The sequence below is a fragment of the Mixophyes fleayi genome, chromosome 11 (genome assembly GCF_038048845.1).
Source record: "Mixophyes fleayi isolate aMixFle1 chromosome 11, aMixFle1.hap1, whole genome shotgun sequence".
In the NCBI taxonomy this organism is placed as follows: domain Eukaryota; kingdom Metazoa; phylum Chordata; class Amphibia; order Anura; family Limnodynastidae; genus Mixophyes; species Mixophyes fleayi.
The window spans coordinates 76,847,524-76,868,932 of NC_134412.1; the positions used below are offsets into that span (position 1 = coordinate 76,847,524).

Here is a 21,409-nt window from a genome sequence, read left to right on the forward strand (position 1 = left end):
CTATGTTAAATACCTTCTGAGTTATGTCTTGTTAGCACTGTTATGGCTACTCTAGTTTTGCAACAGGAGAAATGCTAATTATGAGACTCCCCGGAGAAGCATCTTGTGCAGTTCTGGTCAATAACTTTATTAGTTACAAAGGGGCCAATTCAAGGTTAATGTGCGCTATACCGGCAATTACGGTACAGAAATGTTCGCTTATTTTTGCTCACATCTCTAAGAGGTGCGAGCAAAACTAAGCAAAGATTTAAACCCGAACATTCCGCAGAGGAAGCCCACACGACGCCTCTACGGGACTTTGATGGTAACTGAATCGTTCCCAAAGGAAAAGTTCTGACCAATAAGCCACTTTGGCAAACAAATGAGGTCATAACTTGTTTGAGCTGACCAATTGTATTTGTGCAAATTGATTCTGAACAAGCAGCCCACAAATCCTTAAAAAAACGTGAATACTCTGTGTATAATCCAGAAAAACATCATATAAGCTTTATATAAAAGGCAAATGAAATAAAATAAAGTCTCATGATCCTCCAGCAGGACATGGTCTGTTACACGTAAGTATCCAGATGATGCTGCGGAGGAAAGATCTCCCTGATGTAGTAACATACGCACCTCTGAGGCCAGTTTTTTCATGTACGGATTCAGTTCATTTAGTAAACTGTATCCTTGCTGGAAGAAGGTGTACTGGGCATGCATGAACGATAACATCTGTGGAAATGGAAAGAACACAGGTTACAGCTTCTGTCACCCTCTGGCGATACAAGATCAAATTTAATCTATAAATTGAGGCGTATTTGTTTTCTGATCTCCTCGTTTGTGTTTCTCCAAAACAACTTTGCACGAAAACGTAAAAAAAATAATAATATATCAATTTGTAACTATAACAATGTTATATAGGACTGCAAAAGATCGCCCCACTATGAGAGATCTTCTACAGCTACCCACAGACGCTGCCATGTGGATGACCAGCCTGGTTGCTTTAGTTTTCACTGGCCACGTGGCTGCGCAAGTTAGCCCAAGGTGACTGGTAGTCACAATCAACATTTAATGGTGGTTTAATAGCACTAATTTGGCATTTGAACCAAATGGCTAAATGTGTCCCAACTGGCAGCATATGTGTGTGGCCAATCTGACATAGATCCAACCAATTGGTGCTTGGGTAGGATGGCATGCATTATATAGGCATATTAAGACCATATGCCATCTACCTAGCTGCAATCAAAGACTCACAGATGGCAGAGAACAACACTTTAAACAAAATGCATATTTAAAAAGCTTAGACTCATATTTATATAAGGGAATCACATATCTGATATGTACTACTGGCTAGATACACGCTATTAAAATGTATCTAACATCTCCTCTCTATATACAAATAGTTTCCACAGGTGATCATCTAAACTGTCTGGGAACGAGATTCACGGATTCAAGTACGCACCATGGAAAGCTATTGGTGTCGGGTGTTTAAATCCCCAATGACATCTGAAAAATGAGTCAGAAAGTAAGCAGTCTATATAATGTGACCCCCGCAGTTCAAATGGGTTATTATGAAACCATAACGAAGAGATAATGGGAACCTTTGATACAATCTAATAAAGATTATATCTATACAGTGAGAAGTGCTTGGTAAGTGATTACCGACCACTTTATTTGTTAATGGAAGTGACACTCTCTGTGGCCCCAAAATCAGCCCAATAGTAATCTGATGGATCTGGTTTTGGGCAAGTTGGTAAAAGAACGACGACTATTATCGTGGCTGCGTGATCTACTGACTGCTGAACTGCCCGATCTTCACCAATTTAGCAAACTACATGTGTGGCCAAATGGAACAGCGAACCTGTCATTCAATGTCGGCCAAGCAGCAGGATCAGCACTGTGTGTAGCCAGCACAATGTGCAGGTAACCTTTTTACCTTCTTTGGATATTTTTATGCCATTACATCTGGCGAACTGAATTATTTATTTCACAAACCATTACCATAAATAAAAGAAATCATAAACTAAAAAAAGAGATGAATCATGTAAAAGTCTGAATTATTAACAATATTCTACAAAGCGAGAGATGACAGACGCACAACGAGGATAAAAAGGCTGCACAAGGGAAGCGCATAACAAACTAAAAATAAACACAGACAATAGCACAACTGTACAGCAGACTTCGGATTTCTATGGGTTTTCAGCTGTTGAACTATAAGTCTCAGCATGCCCTGTTAAACAACAGCTAGAGAACACCATGGGGTATATTTACTAAACTGCGGGTTTGAAAAAGTGGAGATGTTGCCTATAGCAACCAATCACATTCTAGCTGTCATTTTGCAGAATGTACTAAATAAATGACAGCTAGAATCTGATTGGTTGCTATAGGCAACATCTCCGCTTTTTCCAACCCGCAGTTTAGTAAATCTAGCCCCATATGTCTAACTACGGGAGGAAGCTCTGTAAGGGCAGGCACCAAGTAATCCCTTTTATGAGCAGAATACTCACAGCATCCAGAATTTCAAACTTCTTTTTGGCTTGCAAGACATTGATCTAGAGAGAAGGAAGACAAACACACATTGACTCCGGATATGGCAGCACAGAACAGCATATGATATCACAGAGCAGTCAACTATCAGAGGCGTTCTGCATAGATAGGTAAATTTACCAGGTGTATATTTAGGTAACAATGAAACATAGGCCTAAAATAATCAGAACATAAATTCTTACATAATGTTAAATGTTATTTACAAGGTATCGTACACATTTACAAACAGAGATGGAAGAAGAAGCTCACTTGTAGGACGTAGTCCAGGGCCAGGTGCCGGAAGCACTTCCTTGTGATAGTCAGCGTACCCGTAGCTTCTTCCACCTCATGCGGTTTATGACGGGGAGCCTGAGCGTTTTTCACTAGTGCAATATCCAAATCTTCTCTCACTTTGTCAAACTGCTTCTTCGACTCCTTGAACTTCCTCACATCCCTGAAATTTCCACAGATAACAAGTCACAAATCATGACTGGGTAAACATGAACAGATGAGGTACGCAGTGGTCCATAAACTAGAAGTATGAAACGGTCTACTAGGCTGACCACACAAGCCGTGGTACAGAACCAACAAGCTGCCAAAGTGACATCATTCAGACACTTCGACCGAGCGTCCGATAGGACGATCTGTCCAATCCAGCCGCCTGAGAGGTGTGGACAAATTGTTAACAGATCCTGTTTGGTGCTTAAGATGAATGACAATCACTTTTTGTTTGGCCAGAATTGGCCACAATTAACAATGACAAGAAAACCCAACCTTTAAAAAAAAAAAAGAAGTTGTTTTAAACAAAAGCTATAATATTCACAAATATGTAGGTAAATGGTCTGGGAGCTTAAACATATTAAAGATATTTGAAAATTTGTTTTCTGCATGGAAAGATAATTTTAAAGCAGGCGTTTTAGTAGTGATGTCACGTTAAAAGATACAGCTTAATATTAAATACATTTTATCCTTTTAAATGGAAAATATAACCTATTATTTTAATTTTGCCCATAAATGTTGAGTAAAACATGGTGCTGTAAGTAAGAAAGAACATTTGCATCAAAAACAGCCCGGTCATACTGCTTGCCCAGCTAATGCAAAGATCATCCGTAAACTCCAATGAAACACTGCCCCTAGAGGCCAATTTATCATGAATCTAAATAGAATATCTGTATATGCATTTTTTGTGAATCTGGAATCAGTGTTCAGAATGACTTAAACCCCTATAATTTATGATACAATTCTAAAGAAAAAAGAAAAATGAAAAAATAAATAAACTGAAAAATGTACTATGCATACTGTATATTTTCCTTCAAATGATTTTATGGTACTTTCCTTAAAAAATAAATACTGAATAAAAGAAAAAAAAAAAAATACCCAAAAATAATCAATTTCTTGCAAAAAAAAGTAAAAACTGGTGACTTTTTACCCTGTTGGTAGACTTAATACTAATGACATAATGGCACTTTATTATGTACATTACATTAATGCACATGTTATGGTTGGTGATGTAAGTGATGACAAGTCAGGTGTCTCCTCAGGCAGTACAATGCTGGGCTCGCCTCTCGTGACAGGTATTTGTGGAGCAGATTAAGCACATACCTGCGGATCATCTCTACAAATGACAGAATATGATGTGAGAACAGAGAAGAACGCCCTATTCAGTCACATGACAGCTGGAACGCCATTATTCTATACGTCAGCTGTAAACCTTCACTGGGACATCAAGGACAATATCTCCGTTTGTTAATCTGGGGCAGCAAATTGCTTTTTTTGTGGTGAAACTGTACTATGCTAATCCTTAATTTATATTTATCTTAATCTGCTCTCTAAATCTGAGGAGAAAATATTCCCTCTTCTAATTTATTTTCATGTATTAGGTCAGGAACAGAAAATGCGGTCATAATTACACAAAATATATCCAAATTCACTGATTAGTCCTGTGAGTATGAACCATAACTGAATATTGAATATTTATTTATTAATTATTATTATCGTAGATGTGTAAGGGGTCCCTGTGCTCCGCAGAGTCGAACAGCAGGAAAACAAGACATAAATATAACAGGGACATACAAGGTAGATAAAATAAATATAGAAAGAAAACAATGGGCAGATTAGGCCCTGTTCATGAGAGAGCTTACATCCTTATTATTAATATATTTAGTTATTAGTCATGGCAGGATTGCAGTACGACAGGTCTGTGTGAAAACCATTGTGTCATTTTTGAAACCTTGAGCGACATCCCAAAATTAACGAGGGGACACAAGGTTTTGGTGATTATACCTGATCATGCGGTTGTCAGGAATCATGTCATTAGATACACCCTCTAGTACAGTGTATCTAGCCAACAATAAATGGCAAGTCAGATTTTCTTCCATAAAACAGACCCATTGGACGCAATATAAGGACTAAAACGGCTGATAACTGAAGACAATAGCTTGCATTAAACACAGTAACATACAAGGGGACTTTTACATACATTATATATTGATATCACAAGAAACATTTTCTTTTAGTATTTTAGGTATAGTGGTCCTGTGTTGTAATTTGCTTTATTAGTACATTTTTCTATCTAAAAAGTAGCATCAAATTCTATTACAGTGAGATAAAGTGACACTAAGGGGCATATTCAATGGAATGGACCCGAAGACACTCGGCGTTACCGCAACATTGTGGATTTCCCTTTGCCCCCCCATAGGGGTGTGAAGGAAAATGTAGCGGTGCCGTATTAATAACAAACAAATGTGCATCCGCGCGTAGCCGCGATGTACGACCCTAATTGAATATGCCCCCAACAAGGAGAGAGAAAATAATTGGTCGCCCTGTCATGCTGCAGACTACACACACTATTAGGTGGACAGGTTTGATTGGGACTGGCTGGGTTGGGGGGCATATGCCCCCGGGCTGGTCCCTTAGTGGGCTACCTTGGGTCACTGAACCACCTGCATTGTTTTCCTGCCCCCCAGTGCTAATATTTGCCAGCCAGCCCCACGGAAGACAGGAAGGAGAAGAAGAAAGTGTGTAGGATGTCAGGATAGTTTATGCCCCCCTCCCCCTGTACCACGGAGCTTCTGCTACTGACAGATTCTCACTTAATTACCCGTTGCTATGGAAACTGTCTCCCTCCGCCTGCCAGCCACCGAGCGGCTGTGTCCTACATACAGGGCTCTGCACACATCCAGCCTGTTCCAAAATACTCACCAGCCCCCCCAGAAAGACACTGGGGCTAGAACGTGTCACCCTAATGAGAGTCCTTCTTATACCATCCACAACAAGATGCTGTTCTGTCTATTTAGATGGATTATTTCCCTGATCTCTCACTCACCAAGGCTCTCGCTCTCTTTCTATTGTCTACCTGCTTTCCTCTCTCTTAAAGGGCCACTAAACCTCAAATACATCTGGTCTTCCATAAAAATAGCTGCTAAGAACAGCTACAAATATATACGTAACTCTCAATACAGGTACAGAACGTCCAGTGTGTACACTGTATGCACATTTTCTGCATGCAAGCTACTGTTCCCTGTTATCATCGTCATTTAAAAGGGACTGAGACAATGACCTTCCGTTATTTACCAGCACTGATTGCCCTCCATGTGTATTTATCTACGTCAATTTGTCTGCCGTGTGCAATTCAAGGTGAATGCCACTTGACAACCCCCAAAAAATTAAACACAGTGTCTAGTTTTGCAAGTTGGGTGATGCTCCATAAAATGTGCAGGACGGAGACAGTAAAAATGTTACATTAAAGTCCAACCTACTTTAGGGATACTTGACAACTCTCCCGGGAGACAGGTTTCCCAGACTCCCATGAGAGAAGGCCATTCTCCCGCATTCTGCTCAATTCCTTCGTGACGCGATTCACCGTAAATAGCTTCATTTCGACCCCTCCCCCCCAAACAAATGTCACGATTGCAGCATTGTGGGGGAACTATCTTTATAACATGTATCTTGTGTGTGTTTGAATGTTTTTATTACATTTGTTGAAATGTGATTTGAAACAGAAGTGTAACTGTAAGGAGTAACTTGTGTTCCATTGTAAGTATAAGGTCCAGACCCAATCTCTTAGCACATCATAGGGAGCAGATTATTCAAGTCCTATTGTGGGTACAAAAAGGCTTATGCATCGTTTATAATCATTTTCCTTTTCGTTGCAGAACTAGGTGCACTCATTTGTCTAATCCACACTGAGCAAGTAACGCGCCTGAACAGCCCAACTCCGCCCATTAGCTGCCACAAACGTTTGTACCAACAGCAGGAAGCGCTGGCCAGCAAATCCTTGTGCTTCCGTGGAAAACGTCAGAGTGTGAAGTCACAAAGGTGATTTGTGCTGCAATTATGTGTTTAGTAAATGTTCCTCCGCAATACAACTAAAACAAGATTCTGGCTGTAAACACTAAGACCTGCAGCTAAGGCTAAATATAATAATAATAGTTGCTGTGAATTAGTGTAAATGTGCCTTAGATCACAGCAACCAATAAGGTACTTGGTCACTAGTCTAACTTTAGACTGATGAAAGCTAACATCTGATTGGCTGCAGAGTTACTGCATGCTTGCAGGTCATTACATTACCCCCAGGTGAAAAGTTATAACAGTAATCTAACTGAGGCTGACATCCCAAAACCCATATCCCTGGATGAAATCCATAGAGGTACAAGCATGAGCATTTACAAGAAGGTGTTATAAGCTACCCATGTATACATCGGTGCCCCTGGGCTATGTAGGCCAAGTACAGCTGGAAAATCCTTCCTGTCCATAGATTGCATGAAGAGAAGAGTTAGCGCCACCTTGCAAACAGCGCCCTCTGCAGACACAGGGGTCACATAACACAAACCTCTGCCTTGCACTTTTGTCAACCAGTATATAAATAGTGAATGTGACTCACTCTTTCACGAAGATGTGAAGCTGTTGTCGTACTGACCGCTGCGCCTGATCAAACAAGATCTGGAAGAGAAAAGTTGACAGTTATTTTACCATTCTTATGGATTTGCCACTTACAACAAATACATTTCATTCATTGGTTATACGTAAATAGGAAAAGTAAAATTATAACAGTAACTATCACCTCTATCTATAATAAGAGAATACAGATTCTGCATTCTTTACAAAGGTCCAGCACGTCATTAGGAAATGAATTACTGCCCATAGAATCTAACTGATTTGAGCATAATAAGAGTAGGATTGCGTGATCATACAAGTAGGGCCGCGCAGTCACAAGGGTAGGGCCGCGCAGTCACAAGGGTAGGGCCGCGCAGTCACAAGGGTAGGGCCGCGCAGTCACAAGGGTAGGGCCGCGCAGTCACAAGGGTAGGGCCGCGCAGTCACAAGGGTAAGGTCCGCGCAGTCACAAGGGTAAGGTCCGCGCAGTCACAAGGGTAAGGTCCGCGCAGTCACAAGGGTAAGGTCCGCGCAGTCACAAGGGTAAGGTCCGCGCAGTCACAAGGGTAGGGCCGCGTATCCACAAGGGTAGGGCCGCGTATTCACAAGGGTAGGGCCGCGCAGTCACAAGGGTAGGGCCGCGTATCCACAAGGGTAGGGCCGCGCATTCACAAGGGTAGGGCCGCGTATCCACAAGGGTAGGGCCGCGCAGTCACAAGGGTAGGGCCGCGTATCCACAAGGGTAGGGCCGCGTATTCACAAGGGTAGGGCCGCGTATCCACAAGGGTAGGGCCGCGTATTCACAAGGGTAGGGCCGCGTATTCAAAAGGGTAGGGCCGCGTATCCACAAGGGTAGGGCCGCGTATTCACAAGGGTAGGGCCGCGTATTCAAAAGGGTAGATTGCAAATCTGATTTTGTTAAAACTAAAAACTCAGAATTTGGGCCCAACTCTCAGGGGGCAGACAGGGTCAATGTAGTTTATTTATTGTTCAAGAAGCAGTTCCTCCAGCAATCCTTTTTTAAAAGAATATGTACTCTCCAACCACTCAGGCTATAGACAGGTATTGCCCGTTCTCTACCCGTACAATCTGGAAGGACCAACCATATGGGCAATCATACAGTATCTGTGACTCCTCCGGTATGTCTTACAAGACTCCTCTCTGGGGAACTCTGCTTGGTGGGAAATGCTTCCTGCCGGATACTGTAGCTTGGCAGCGATACGGCACATCTCTGGTATCTCGCCGTTCTGCTGGAACGCACCTTAATACCTTTATTCAGTCTCAGGATAGCTTTCAGATTCCACAGCTTAGACATGGGCTGAATTTGCAACCTTCACCCTCAGAACATCCCCTAGTTGGTAGTTTTAGGAGACAAGGTCTGCTGGGACTGTGCTTATACACTGATCTTATACAGACCAAGATCAGTAAGGCTCCATTGCAGCTCAAAGTGAAGAAGACGGAGTTACTTCTCTCCTCTCACGACATGGCTGGGACAATATTAAGGAGACCTTTTAGTATCATAAATAAAGTCATCCAAGTGTACATTATACATCCAGGATACATTACTGCCGACAATAATATTGTAATACCTAAAAATACCCTTATTGGTGGTAACATTTGCAGGCTTTAGGTGGCGAAGGCTGAAGCCTACTTAAATAAGTATCACCGCAATATCTGTCCTCTCGAAAACAACACGGATGATGTAGCAGGTGGCTGCCCTCTGCACAAAGTGTGCCACCGGTCAGCCCGTCTTTGTTGGGCAAAGACAGGGCAGTACAGGGGTGTGTGGTATAAATGTGAGAGCACCTACAAGGAAATTATACAGTATATAGACGTGGTCATGTGCGTCCTGAATTTGAAGTCTTACTTTGTAAAACATTGTAGAAAACTGGAATACAATCTGCAAAGTGGAGAAAAACTGGAGGTTATTGTGTAAAAGAGGCTTAGCAACCTGTGGCTCTCTAGCTATTGTGGAACTACAAGTCTCAGCATACCCTGTAAGTCACAGGTCGCCTACATCCGAAGCAAAACGCCCAGAGTTTAACTCTAGAGAACCGCATCGGATTCCATGGCCTGCCGCTTTGGGCTGTAGCTCATTGCGCAATTGATTGCAAAGAAGAAATTCACCTCTAAGATACTGTAAGTAAGAGAATCCTATGGAGAATCACAAATTACACAATATTTTGTCAACGTCTCCGCTGTATGGGGACAAATCAGAAAATAAAAAAAACAAACTTGTTTTAAACAAAATCAACTGTTAATATGACAAGTGTTTGCAAGGTATTGCATCTTCCTATCTAACCAGCAGAGGGCAGCAGACTTTCACACATTCGAACAGAAGATAAAGACAGACGCACCGCACATTATGGTGTAGTGACATGTGGTATGTAAACACTGGCAAATTAGTAAAAAGTGACATTGTAATTATGCTCAACACGTGCATGTTTATTATAGGAAAGAACATGTGGACTCATCCTCTGCAGATACTATATGGATGATTACAGACTAAGAACAACACGTGACTTTAACCACAGCTCCCAACTGTCCCGATTTAGGCGGGTCATTCCAGATTTGAGGGCTTTGTCCCGCCATCTCTACCGGGACAACTTTGTCCCGCAGGTGGGAGGTATGTCTCATTCACTGGTGTTGTGCCTGGAGTAGGTGTAAGGGGAAAGGGAGAGAGGGCAGGGTGCCTGGAGTATGTGTAAGGGGAAAGGGAGAAAGGGCAGGGTGCCTGGAGTATGTGTAAGGGGAAAGGGAGAGAGGGCAGGGTGCCTGGAGTATGTGTAAGGGGAAAGGGAGAGAGGGCAGGGTGCCTGGAGTATGTGTAAGGGGAAAGGGAGAGAGGGCAGGGTGCCTGGTGTATGTGTAAGGGGAAAGGGAGAGAGGGCAGGGTGCCTGGAGTATGTGTAAGGGGAAAGGGAGAGAGGGCAGGGTGCCTGGAGTATGTGTAAGGGGAAAGGGAAAGAGGGCAGGGTGCCTGGAGTATGTGTAAGGGGAAAGGGAGAGAGGGCAGGGTGCCTGGAGTATGTGTAAGGGGAAAGGGAGAGAGGGCAGGGTGCCTGGAGTATGTGTAAGGGGAAAGGGAGAGAGGGCAGGGTGCCTGGAGTATGTGTAAGGGGAAAGGGAGAGAGGGCAGGGTGCCTGGAGTATGTGTAAGGGGAAAGGGAGAGAGGGCAGGGTGCCGGGAGTATGTGTAAGGGGAAAGGGAGAGAGGGCAGGGTGCCTGGTGTAAGGGGAAAGGGAGAGAGGGCAGGGTGCCTGGAGTATGTGTAAGGGGAAAGGGAGAGAGGGCAGGGTGCCTGGAGTATGTGTAAGGGGAAAGGGAAAGAGGGCAGGGTGCCTGGAGTATGTGTAAGGGGAAAGGGAGAGAGGGCAGGGTGCCTGGAGTATGTGTAAGGGGAAAGGGAGAGAGGGCAGGGTGCCTGGAGTATGTGTAAGGGGAAAGGGAGAAAGGGCAGGGTGCCTGGAGTATGTGTAAGGGGAAAGGGAGAGAGGGCAGGGTGCCTGGAGTATGTGTAAGGGGAAAGGGAGAGAGGGCAGGGTGCCTGGAGTATGTGTAAGGGGAAAGGGAGAGAGGGCAGGGTGCCTGGTGTATGTGTAAGGGGAAAGGGAGAGAGGGCAGGGTGCCTGGAGTATGTGTAAGGGGAAAGGGAGAGAGGGCAGGGTGCCTGGAGTATGTGTAAGGGGAAAGGGAAAGAGGGCAGGGTGCCTGGAGTATGTGTAAGGGGAAAGGGAGAGAGGGCAGGGTGCCTGGAGTATGTGTAAGGGGAAAGGGAGAGAGGGCAGGGTGCCTGGAGTATGTGTAAGGGGAAAGGGAGAGAGGGCAGGGTGCCTGGAGTATGTGTAAGGGGAAAGGGAGAGAGGGCAGGGTGCCTGGAGTATGTGTAAGGGGAAAGGGAGAGAGGGCAGGGTGCCGGGAGTATGTGTAAGGGGAAAGGGAGAGAGGGCAGGGTGCCTGGTGTAAGGGGAAAGGGAGAGAGGGCAGGGTGCCTGGAGTATGTGTAAGGGGAAAGGGAGAGAGGGCAGGGTGCCTGGAGTATGTGTAAGGGGAAAGGGAAAGAGGGCAGGGTGCCTGGAGTATGTGTAAGGGGAAAGGGAGAGAGGGCAGGGTGCCTGGAGTATGTGTAAGGGGAAAGGGAGAGAGGGCAGGGTGCCTGGAGTATGTGTAAGGGGAAAGGGAGAGAGGGCAGGGTGCCTGGAGTATGTGTAAGGGGAAAGGGAGAGAGGGCAGGGTGCCTGGAGTATGTGTAAGGGGAAAGGGAGAGAGGGCAGGGTGCCGGGAGTATGTGTAAGGGGAAAGGGAGAGAGGGCAGGGTGCCTGGAGTATGTGTAAGGGGAAAGGGAGAGAGGGCAGGGTGCTTGGAGTATATGTAAGGGGAAAGGGAGAGAGGGCAGGGTGCTTGGAGTATATGTAAGGGGAAAGGGAGAGAGGGCAGGGTGCCTGGAGTATGTGTAAGGGGAAAGGGAGAGAGGGCAGGGTGCCTGGAGTATGTGTAAGGGGAAAGGGAGAGAGGGCAGGGTGCCGGGAGTATGTGTAAGGGGAAAGGGAGAGAGGGCAGGGTGCCTGGAGTATGTGTAAGGGGAAAGGGAGAGAGGGCAGGGTGCTTGGAGTATATGTAAGGGGAAAGGGAGAGAGGGCAGGGTGCTTGGAGTATATGTAAGGGGAAAGGGAGAGAGGGCAGGGTGCCTGGAGTATGTGTAAGGGGAAAGGGAGAGAGGGCAGGGTGCCTGGAGTATGTGTAAGGGGAAAGGGAGAGAGGGCAGGGTGCCTGGAGTATGTGTAAGGGGAAAGGGAGAGAGGGCAGGGTGCCTGGAGTATGTGTAAGGGGAAAGGGAGAGAGGGCAGGGTGCCTGGAGTATGTGTAAGGGGAAAGGGAGAGAGGGCAGGGTGCCTGGAGTATGTGTAAGGGGAAAGGGCAGGGTGTCTGGAGTAGGTGTATGTGTAAGGGGAAAGGGCAGGGTGTCTGGAGTATGTGTAAGGGGAAAGGGAGAGAGGGCAGGGTGCCTGAAGTATGTGTAAGGGGAAAGGGCAGGGTGCCTGGTGTATGTGTAAGGGGAAAGGGAGAGAGGGCAGGCTCACTGGGGATGGGTGCCTGGACACCTCTACTTACAGAGTACAGAGAGTTTCTGCATAGGCTCTGCCTGAGCTGAAGTGAGGATGATGTAAAGGCCTTTACAGACACCAGTGTCCAACAGTTCCTAACATGGCGGAGTTGGTAACAAAGCAGAGAGCACTCAGCGACACTAACCTCAGGGACAGTTCAGCAGACCAGGACATCGAATACTTTTCGCCATTAACTGTATTTACTAGCCCAAGTTAAACATAGCTAATACGACCTTAGTGCTTAACCTTGGAGCACGGTTACATTCTGCTCCACCTGTATATTGAGGCGGACTGAGGTGTTTGTCTTAGGTAGCAGAATTTTGGGAGCAGTAAATTGTAGGGACCCAATCAGACATTTCCTTAGCAGTTTCTTCCTTGACAATAAATCCAATAATTAATAAATTGAATTAAAATAAACAAATGTTGATTTGTGGAGTTATTTTGATTGCACCTCAAGCAGCGTGCTTAGATGCACCCCAGATTTCAGGGAATTGTGGAATAATGACCGTTGGATCTTAAGGTAAGTCATCTAAACACACAGCGGAGGCAGCCATTTTGTGACATTACCGAGTCATGAGGCACATGAACGTTTGTGAATTCATAGACTTAACTCTCACAAATAATGGTTTAGCTAACAAAATGGCTGCCTCCAGTGTGCGCAGGCGACGGGTACCCTAACGTTCATGACACAACCAGAGCAGCATAATTGTGCACTTACTGGCTGATAAAAACGCATCATCCTCCTTATCGCCTCGCTGTCAGTGAGACACGTTGCTGGCCTGTCACATGGAACTGTGTTTTCCCAACTACAAAGACATACATATGCAAACAAAGCAAACAAGGCAGAACGCCATATCTGTCAGATGCTTTGAATTTAGAGCGATCTGTGCTGACTCATTACTAATTTAACCTCAGCAAGAGTCCAGTGATGGATACACGTTAGCTAAAGGCTGGCATGCTCATTAAACGCGAACAGCAGCCTTAGGAACAGCAATACAGAGTATTTTAATTATCTGCCTGTGTTTGTCAGCTGTTTTTGTACAGAGAATCCAACATTTTTCAGTCAGAAATGGATGATGGCTGTAACCTGGTTGTATACAGTAGTAGTGAGACAATACTGCAGCCAGTTCAGCTGTTAGAAGCCATAGCTGAGGGATGCTGAGTGTATATGAATTCATTTACTATAGGCAGCTGGAAGAAATCATTTATATAAATGCATTGTTTAGTTGCAACATAAGAGAAAATAGAGATGTTATCTTAATTTTGAAGTCAGAAGCGGTGTCTTATCTTACCATTCTCATATTCAAGCAGGAGACCGAGCCTTGCCGTTTTAGGCAGCTCACATTAAATTAATGTATTCTATGTTCCATGACGAAAAAGCTCTTCCCAAAGGTGTTTTATAACCTACATGTTGGTAATGGATCAGCACGCTCAAGCTCAGCTGGGCAGCTAAGCAAACTAACAGGCACAGAACAGCATACAAGATGGAGAAGCTTATAAGATGGCTACCAGCGGCCATGTTGTGTGCACGGCAATTTCCTCACTGCTTGTATGGTCTGCTAATAGTCGCCGATTGCTGCGGCTGCTTCATCTCAGCAAACCCCCCCTGGCTTTTATTATAAGGGGGTTCCAAATGCAGTTTTGTGGGGAGCACCACCCCCTCCTGTTTTTTCGTTTGTAATTTTTGTGAGCGATTATAAGAGCTAGTTCTATTAAAGCACTTGTCCTAGGCCAGCTCAGACACCACATTAAACAATGGTACGGCGATAACCACAGAACATTTATGAGAACATCTTTGATAAATATAGGACATTTACGCTTCATAATTCTCTGCTACATTTGCTTTGTTATTTTTCATAGGTGTGCGGCAGATTTTATGAATGTCCTGAATAGGTGATAATGCAAAGAGCAGGATATAAATAAACCATATAATTCCTTAGCCTCCAAATATTACAGCATCATTCAAAAAGCTTTCCACGGTGACAAATCTAAACTTGCAGAGAAATCTCGCTAAATAAAGCATGTTGATAAATGAGGTATTGTTGTGTAGGCTGATCATTTCAGTTCCAGTCAGGAGTTAGTCACAAGGTTTTGCAAGATAATATGTTTACCATCCCATTTTTGGAGTGTTTATCATCAAAAAAAGTAATAGCTGAAAGCAGGAACAGGCTGGAGTGACACAGCCCAATGACATGGCCAATAGGCCTAATCCAATGTTCCTTTGTCCTCTATATTGTCAGTCACGATGGCTAAGTGGTTAGCACTTCTGCCTTACAGCACTGGGATCATGCGTTCAATTCCCAACCATGGCCTTATCTGTGTGGAGTTTGTATGTTCTCCCCGTGTTTGCGTGGGTTTCCTCCGGGTGCTCCGGTTTCCTCCCACACTCCAAAAACATACTGGTAGGTTAATTGGCTGCTAACAAATTGACCCTAGTCTGTCTCTGTCTGTGTGTATGTTAGGGAATTTAGACTGTAAGCTCCAATGGGGCAGGGACTGATGTGAGTGAGTTCTCTGTACAGCGCTGCGGAATTAGTGGCACTATATAAATAAATGGTGGTGATGATGATGATGATGATATTTGATGTTTACAGACACGAACATGCAATACCTACATTTTGCAGAACATTTAAGCAGTGCCCAGAGGAGACAGGCTGTAGATGTAAGGATGACACAGAGCATTGCAGAGGGCCTGCTTCATGTAATAGATATAAAGTACAGGATGCCATCTTTTTACCTCATGTGTGAAAATCCACACTTGTTTTTATGATCAATATATGGTTGTCAACATTGCTATGAGAGTGCTTTGTGTGATCCCCCCCCCCCCCTCCTCCTCAGTCCAGCACTCACGCATGAATCATGTCTCCTGAGACAGGACCAGAGAAGACCCCTTCCCATCAAAACCTCTGAGGGCAGATAAGGAAAAGCTCAGTGGGTGCTTATTCTAGATCCCAGGGTTTCCTGTGTGGCAGCCCCTCTCCGGGCATACTGCTCCCTGCTCCTCTCTGCCTGCTGTCTCCTGCTAAACCCTTTACATGAAGTCATCAGGAAATTAGAGGGGATTTGCTGTCTGACCTTTAGATGCCTCCCACCGCTAAACCTCAATGTCTGCCTTGCTGCTCCTGACGCAGTGAGCTGAAGCTGGAGCCCTTTACAATCGCTGAGTGCAGGAGACGTTCGCTCTCGTTAGTCTGAGGTTGGGGAGATTATACTGAAGACCCAACTAAACCCGTTTGTTTTACTTCCTTTTCCACAGCAAAAGGACAACGGGCTCAATGATCTGTTGTAGCTGCTATTTCATGAAGTGTATGAATACCATAATATATATATTATTATGTTCTTTAATTTGTAAGGTGGAGAAAACAGCACATACATGTAACACATACTTGCCAACTTGGGCAAAATTGCCTCCGGGAGATTGGGGGAGCGGGATGTAGGGGCGGGGCTCGTTGTAGAATCACGCCTATTGCCCCACCACCTAAATTGACATAACATATTCTGGCCTATTACAGCAGGGGGCGGGGCCACAATGACACGCAAATCACGTCATAATCCCCACCGTTTAACTTATCAAATGGTTGTGAAGCGGGAGGTTGCCCTGCTTCGTCGCGAGTCTCCCAGACATTCCGGGAGAGTAGGCAATTATGATGCAACAGGGACAACAAGGTAGACAAAATAAATGCAGACAGGAAAACAAAGGGTAAAGAGAGATCTTATACTCAAACGTACATACAAACACACACATATACATATATTTATCTACATTCCGGGAGATTCCCGAATTCCGTCTAGGTCTCCCAGGCGAGCTGGTAGCTCTCCTGCATCTGCCCACTTCCTATCGAAGTGGGCAGAGTTTGAGCCTCCATGATGCGATTCTCTGGGAATAGCATCATTTTGGCCCCACCCCAAAATAAAAATTACGCATTTGCATCATGCAAATGCCTCGCCCTCTCACGCCCAATTTCCCCGTGACTCCTGGAAAGGATGGCAACTATGACACACACACACACACACACACACACACACACACACACACACACAAGTTGAGGAAGCAGAATGGCAGCTGTAGAAATGTGACATCAATTACACTTGAGCTTGTTTAATAAAATGGAGCTATATGAATTAGAATGCTGTAAGCTGTAGCAACCAATCAGGGGTTTGCTTGAATTCTCTAATACACATCTAAGAGGAAAATGGCAGAATCTGATTGGTTGTTAGGAGTCACAGCTCGATTGTGCAAAGTTCACCCTTTTATTAAACGAACCTTTCAGCGATGCATTTATGTAAGTCTGCTTTGCTAAATATTTAAATAAAAACAGTGTAAAAATAATAATTTCACAGATATGCATCCTTGTTTTTATTCATCACAGAAAACTCAGAAAAGAAACGTTATACTTAAACACTGCATATTTTAAAAGAAATATAACGTCCCTTTAATTACGAAGACAAGTTGCAAATAATAGGCTTACAGCCTGTTACATTACTAATTAGTGGGGACAGAGTCTGGGTGAGGTAATTCGCTGCCTGTAAACATGATGACAGTAACTTTGAAGTACAAATTGTGTTAAAATGAAGGCCGGAGGGCTCACCCAGACAAAGTTTCCTCTCACTGCGTTTCAAAGAGCAGCACAAGATAAACAATGGGGGAATTGTGCAAGAAAGAGAGAGATGATCTCGATGCCTTGACATGAGTGCTGTCCACACAGACTGCCCTAACAGACGCCCGACTCGGGAAGGAGAGAAAATAAAATATGCACCGTTATGGGGCATCATTTGATTTCTATCCAGCTTTATTTCTCCCGCCATTTTCGCTGTCGCGTTTCACATAGAATGCAAAACAAAATCCAGACATGTGTAATTGGAACTCCAGAATTCGGCACATTAAGTGTACATGTGTACACACAGTACGGGTCATTTGCTAACCACTTAATTAGTGGATGTGCAATGCATTTCATTGTGCACCTATCTGTCCTACAAGCATATACACAGATTGTACCTGCCAACTTTCTACAACTGGTGAAGTGTGAGGACAGAGGGGGCGGGGCATGGAGAATTGCGTCATTTCAGCCCCACCTCAGCGATGCACACCCATGGCGGGCGGGGCTAAAATGATGTGATTCAACGCAAATCGAGTCATGGAGGCTCCCATACTGCCGAGATCACTAGCAAGTGGGCAGGATGCGGGAGAATGGCCTGCTCTCCCAAGAGACCTACCCGGAATTCGGGAGTCTCCTGGATATTCCGGGAGAGTGGGCATGTATGACATAGGTGGATGCCCCATCTGCTTTAGGGAAATGTGCCCATAAAAAAATCTGTGTGACCTACTGACATACTGTGGCTACGGATGGAAATGCACATGGAGGAAAGAGGACCAGGATTGTCAAGTATAAAACAAGTGAAAGAAAGTATTTAATACATAGTGATTTTTTTTTTTTTTTTTTTTACAAATGTGCTTCACCGCATTTCATGTGCCTGGAAGTTTCAAAATGCGTTCATGACGGACCCCTCCTTGCCGGGGATGCTCTGCAGTCAGCACTTGCAAATGTTATCCCATGATATAGATGTCTTTTCCCACAATACAAGAAACCTTGCTTTCACATGTGGGCACAATGTAGGGTGCAAAGGCTGTATAAACCTAAGATTCAGTGAAATGGCATTTTTAGGCAGGCACACAAAAGATACGGACAATCGTGTGCTCCCCAAAACTCTGTGGTTCTATGTAGTGTAGGTGCGCGGTCTACAACATTGTGGATTTACAAGGTCCAGAAAATATTATGTGGGGTAGATGTATAAACATTCTAAAAAGGAAAAGTGGAGGGGTTGCCCATAGCAACGAATCAGATTCTAGCTATCACTCTCTAGAATGCACTAGATAAATGACAGATAGAATGTAATTGGTTGCTACGGGCAACACCTACACTTTTCCTTTTTTAGAAGATGGAATACATTTACCCCATGACTTTTAATATTCTTATTTTTTTACACAAGGGTACATTATTTCCAATGTAACGCCAGCGGTTATAAGTGTAAAGGCTTTTACAACACTATCTGCTCTGACCGGTCATCCAAACAGCCAGATAATCCATTTTAAATACGATCAGCGAGGGTCCCTTTGAGACTTATCTCTGGGTCCCCTTAAACAGCCTGATTTAGGGTGGGAAACTGGAAAGTGATGACATGATCATCTCTCATTTCCTGGGCCGTGCGCTCTGCAACATCTGGCTCTGCCGTCACTCAGATTATGCAACACCCAGCCGGGTGAGCAGATGTGCTAGAGCAATCCCTGGAATAATCCAGTCTCAACAGGCAAACGAGATGAGCGCTTTAAATAAGCACAGGATTTTACTTGCACGTTTAACCCCAGTTGCTGCTGACGCGGGTTGCTAAAAATGGAACGATGTTATCTGTAATCTTCTGATGTCGCTCAAGTACAAATAAAATAATAACGGTCACGTAGCACTACCAGCACTAAACCTGCGGCCCGGTAGGGCTTTCTAGGACCTCTAATTCAGCTGAAGAGCCACAGGTTTGCTACCATCGATCCAAGTACTGAGATAACAACAAAACTGTAATGTGGATACAATTTAAAAACAAGATAATATACGTATCCAAATCAACATCCGCACCTTATATTTTTGCAAACGTGCATTTAAAAAACAACTGTAGTCACTGCGTAAGGTGCCCATACATTCTAACAGATTATTACATCGTTTCAGGTAGTATCAATTCCCTTTAAAGGGATCATTCTTACCATGTGGTAGTTAACCATTTCCTGCAGGCTATCCCCAAATTTGTCCAGACATTCCTGAAATGAAAAGCAAAGTGAACGAGGATCAGATGTGTTGATGCACATTATTACTCTACTAGAAAGTGTACAACAAAATATACATATACACACACACACCACTGTGGTGTACATGTGATCAGAGGAATACTGAAGAAGATTTTTCAATTCAGGATTCAGTTTGACTGACAGCGATTTAAATGGATAATAATATTGTTATGTACAGTTTGGGCAGGACACGTGTCTCAGACAGACATAAATGTCTATATCAGGGTGTGCACACCCACGTAATAGGTCTTTATTATTAGTGATAACAGAGACTGTCCTCAAACACATAAAATACATGCTGCATCACATCTCTCTGTGCTTTCTCCCCTGGTTGGGTGATGTCGGCATGTATAGGTAATCACATCTCAACAAACAAACGTAGGGTACCGGGTGCCGAACCGGAGCGCAATTCAGGCTCTCGTGCAAAGTCCTGAGTATTGATTAGCTGTGTCTCTGCGGCCCATCCCTTTGCCAAAATGTCTGTAGTTTAACATTTGACTTTAATATAGTAAATAAACCACTCTGGGCACACAAGTGATTTATGTATCTAGCCTACTAGTCTATTCATTTTCATCTTTCAATCATGTTACTCTCTCACACACATGTCTACACTGAGCTGCACTAATTTACATGTCCTCTAAGTGGGCGTAATAAACTGGGCCCTTTAAATGTGTAAAAATCCCTGCTCCCTGGGAACACCACAATCCCCCTTTTGCTCATACGAATATAAAACATGCAACCTTTCTATTTTATGTCGCGCCAATCGCCCATCCGGTAACACCAACACCACTCCGTGATCTGCTTATCTGGCAGTATTCTGTGTATGCCCACCAAGCCGCCATTTTCACGGCGCACAAGCAGCCGTGCACATGAAGTAGCGGATACAATGATGTCACAAAGGCGCTAATGTTTTTGTGCAGTGTATTTTTTCACCGACATAAAATGTCTCAAATGGTGTTTCTAGCTCAATACATTAATAAAGACAACAGATCTGTGAAACATTTAACTGAAATATTTTCTGACTAAAAACAAAAGATCATGAAAAATAAATAAAGCACAGAAATAGCTGTTAGGAAAATGGATGTTATTGCCACGATTATTGCTAATTTTTAAGAATTAAGAGGACTATTAGATTGAATCCTTTAATTTGGTTACATACACAAGAAATTCACCCAGCTGAATATAAGATAATGTGGTATTGTGAGTTTCATGGTTTAAGGAAAGAGAAAAAAATAAAGATATTTAGTAAGGTTTAATAGAACTTTATTTTTCTATAGATGTTCAGTAAAATCTTTCTGTGCAAAAGTAAAGCTGCATAAAGAAATACTTATTTCTGTAGATTGTAAACTGTAATAAAATGCATCAGAACGACCATTCTCTGAGCCCAAATTACCACTAAAGATGTCAGAACACTTGCTTAGTAATACATCTATCACACATGGGTGGACGCTTAGGGGCCGATTTAAGTCTCTGTGGGGGGCCCATATTTGTCAGAGTGACAAGCCCTATTACTGGGAAATTAGATACTTTCATGGGCGATAGATAGGGCTTTTATTCACTTTGCACAATACACTAAAGGCTTACTGCCAGAGATAATAAGCTCAAATCCAGCAACAGATTATTGATAAATTGCAGTGATAGCTATTTTTGCATTTGATAAATAGGGGCCTTAGCTACTTAGTAATAAGTACCATGAAGTGACTTACTGTCCAGGTAAGGGAGGTGGCGGCACTGGTGGAACTTACCGAGATCATCTCATCTTTCTTACACTGCTGGGACAAGTCTCGGATGCCGCTCACAAAGTGCTTATTGGTTGTCAGGTAGGTCTTGCCGGCTTCTAACATCCCGCTGCATAGTTTCACCAACTGGGGGAGGAGAAATAAAGATGGCGTGAGATCAAGGCGAGAGAGATACACGACACCTGACAGCTTCAACTCTAAAGGGGAAAAGGAAAAACAACCTCCACAGACCATTTATCTCTTATCCTGGCAGATGATCCTGCACAATTTTACCAGTCATCAAGATACAGGAGAATAATATAGGTGGCATCAGTCCACTAATAAAGGAGCTACCAGCCCTCTGACATAGTCTCT

General features: G+C 43.9%; 1 protein-coding gene across 5 annotated transcripts in view; it reads right to left on the reverse strand.

The window, feature by feature from the left end:
* The window catches only part of ACAP3 (ArfGAP with coiled-coil, ankyrin repeat and PH domains 3), a 135,041-nt gene that overhangs the window by 46,676 nt on the left and 66,956 nt on the right, over window positions 1-21,409 (reverse strand). For all 5 annotated transcript variants that reach the window (XM_075189741.1, XM_075189738.1, XM_075189740.1 and 2 more), the window contains exons 3-8: window positions 21,062-21,181; window positions 19,236-19,289; window positions 7,385-7,443; window positions 2,773-2,956; window positions 2,484-2,528; window positions 613-708 (exon numbers count right to left, since the gene is read on the reverse strand). In XM_075189741.1, the coding sequence (XP_075045842.1) occupies window positions 613-708; window positions 2,484-2,528; window positions 2,773-2,956; window positions 7,385-7,443; window positions 19,236-19,289; window positions 21,062-21,181 (558 nt within the window). The remainder of the gene's footprint in view (window positions 1-612; window positions 709-2,483; window positions 2,529-2,772; window positions 2,957-7,384; window positions 7,444-19,235; window positions 19,290-21,061; window positions 21,182-21,409) is intronic.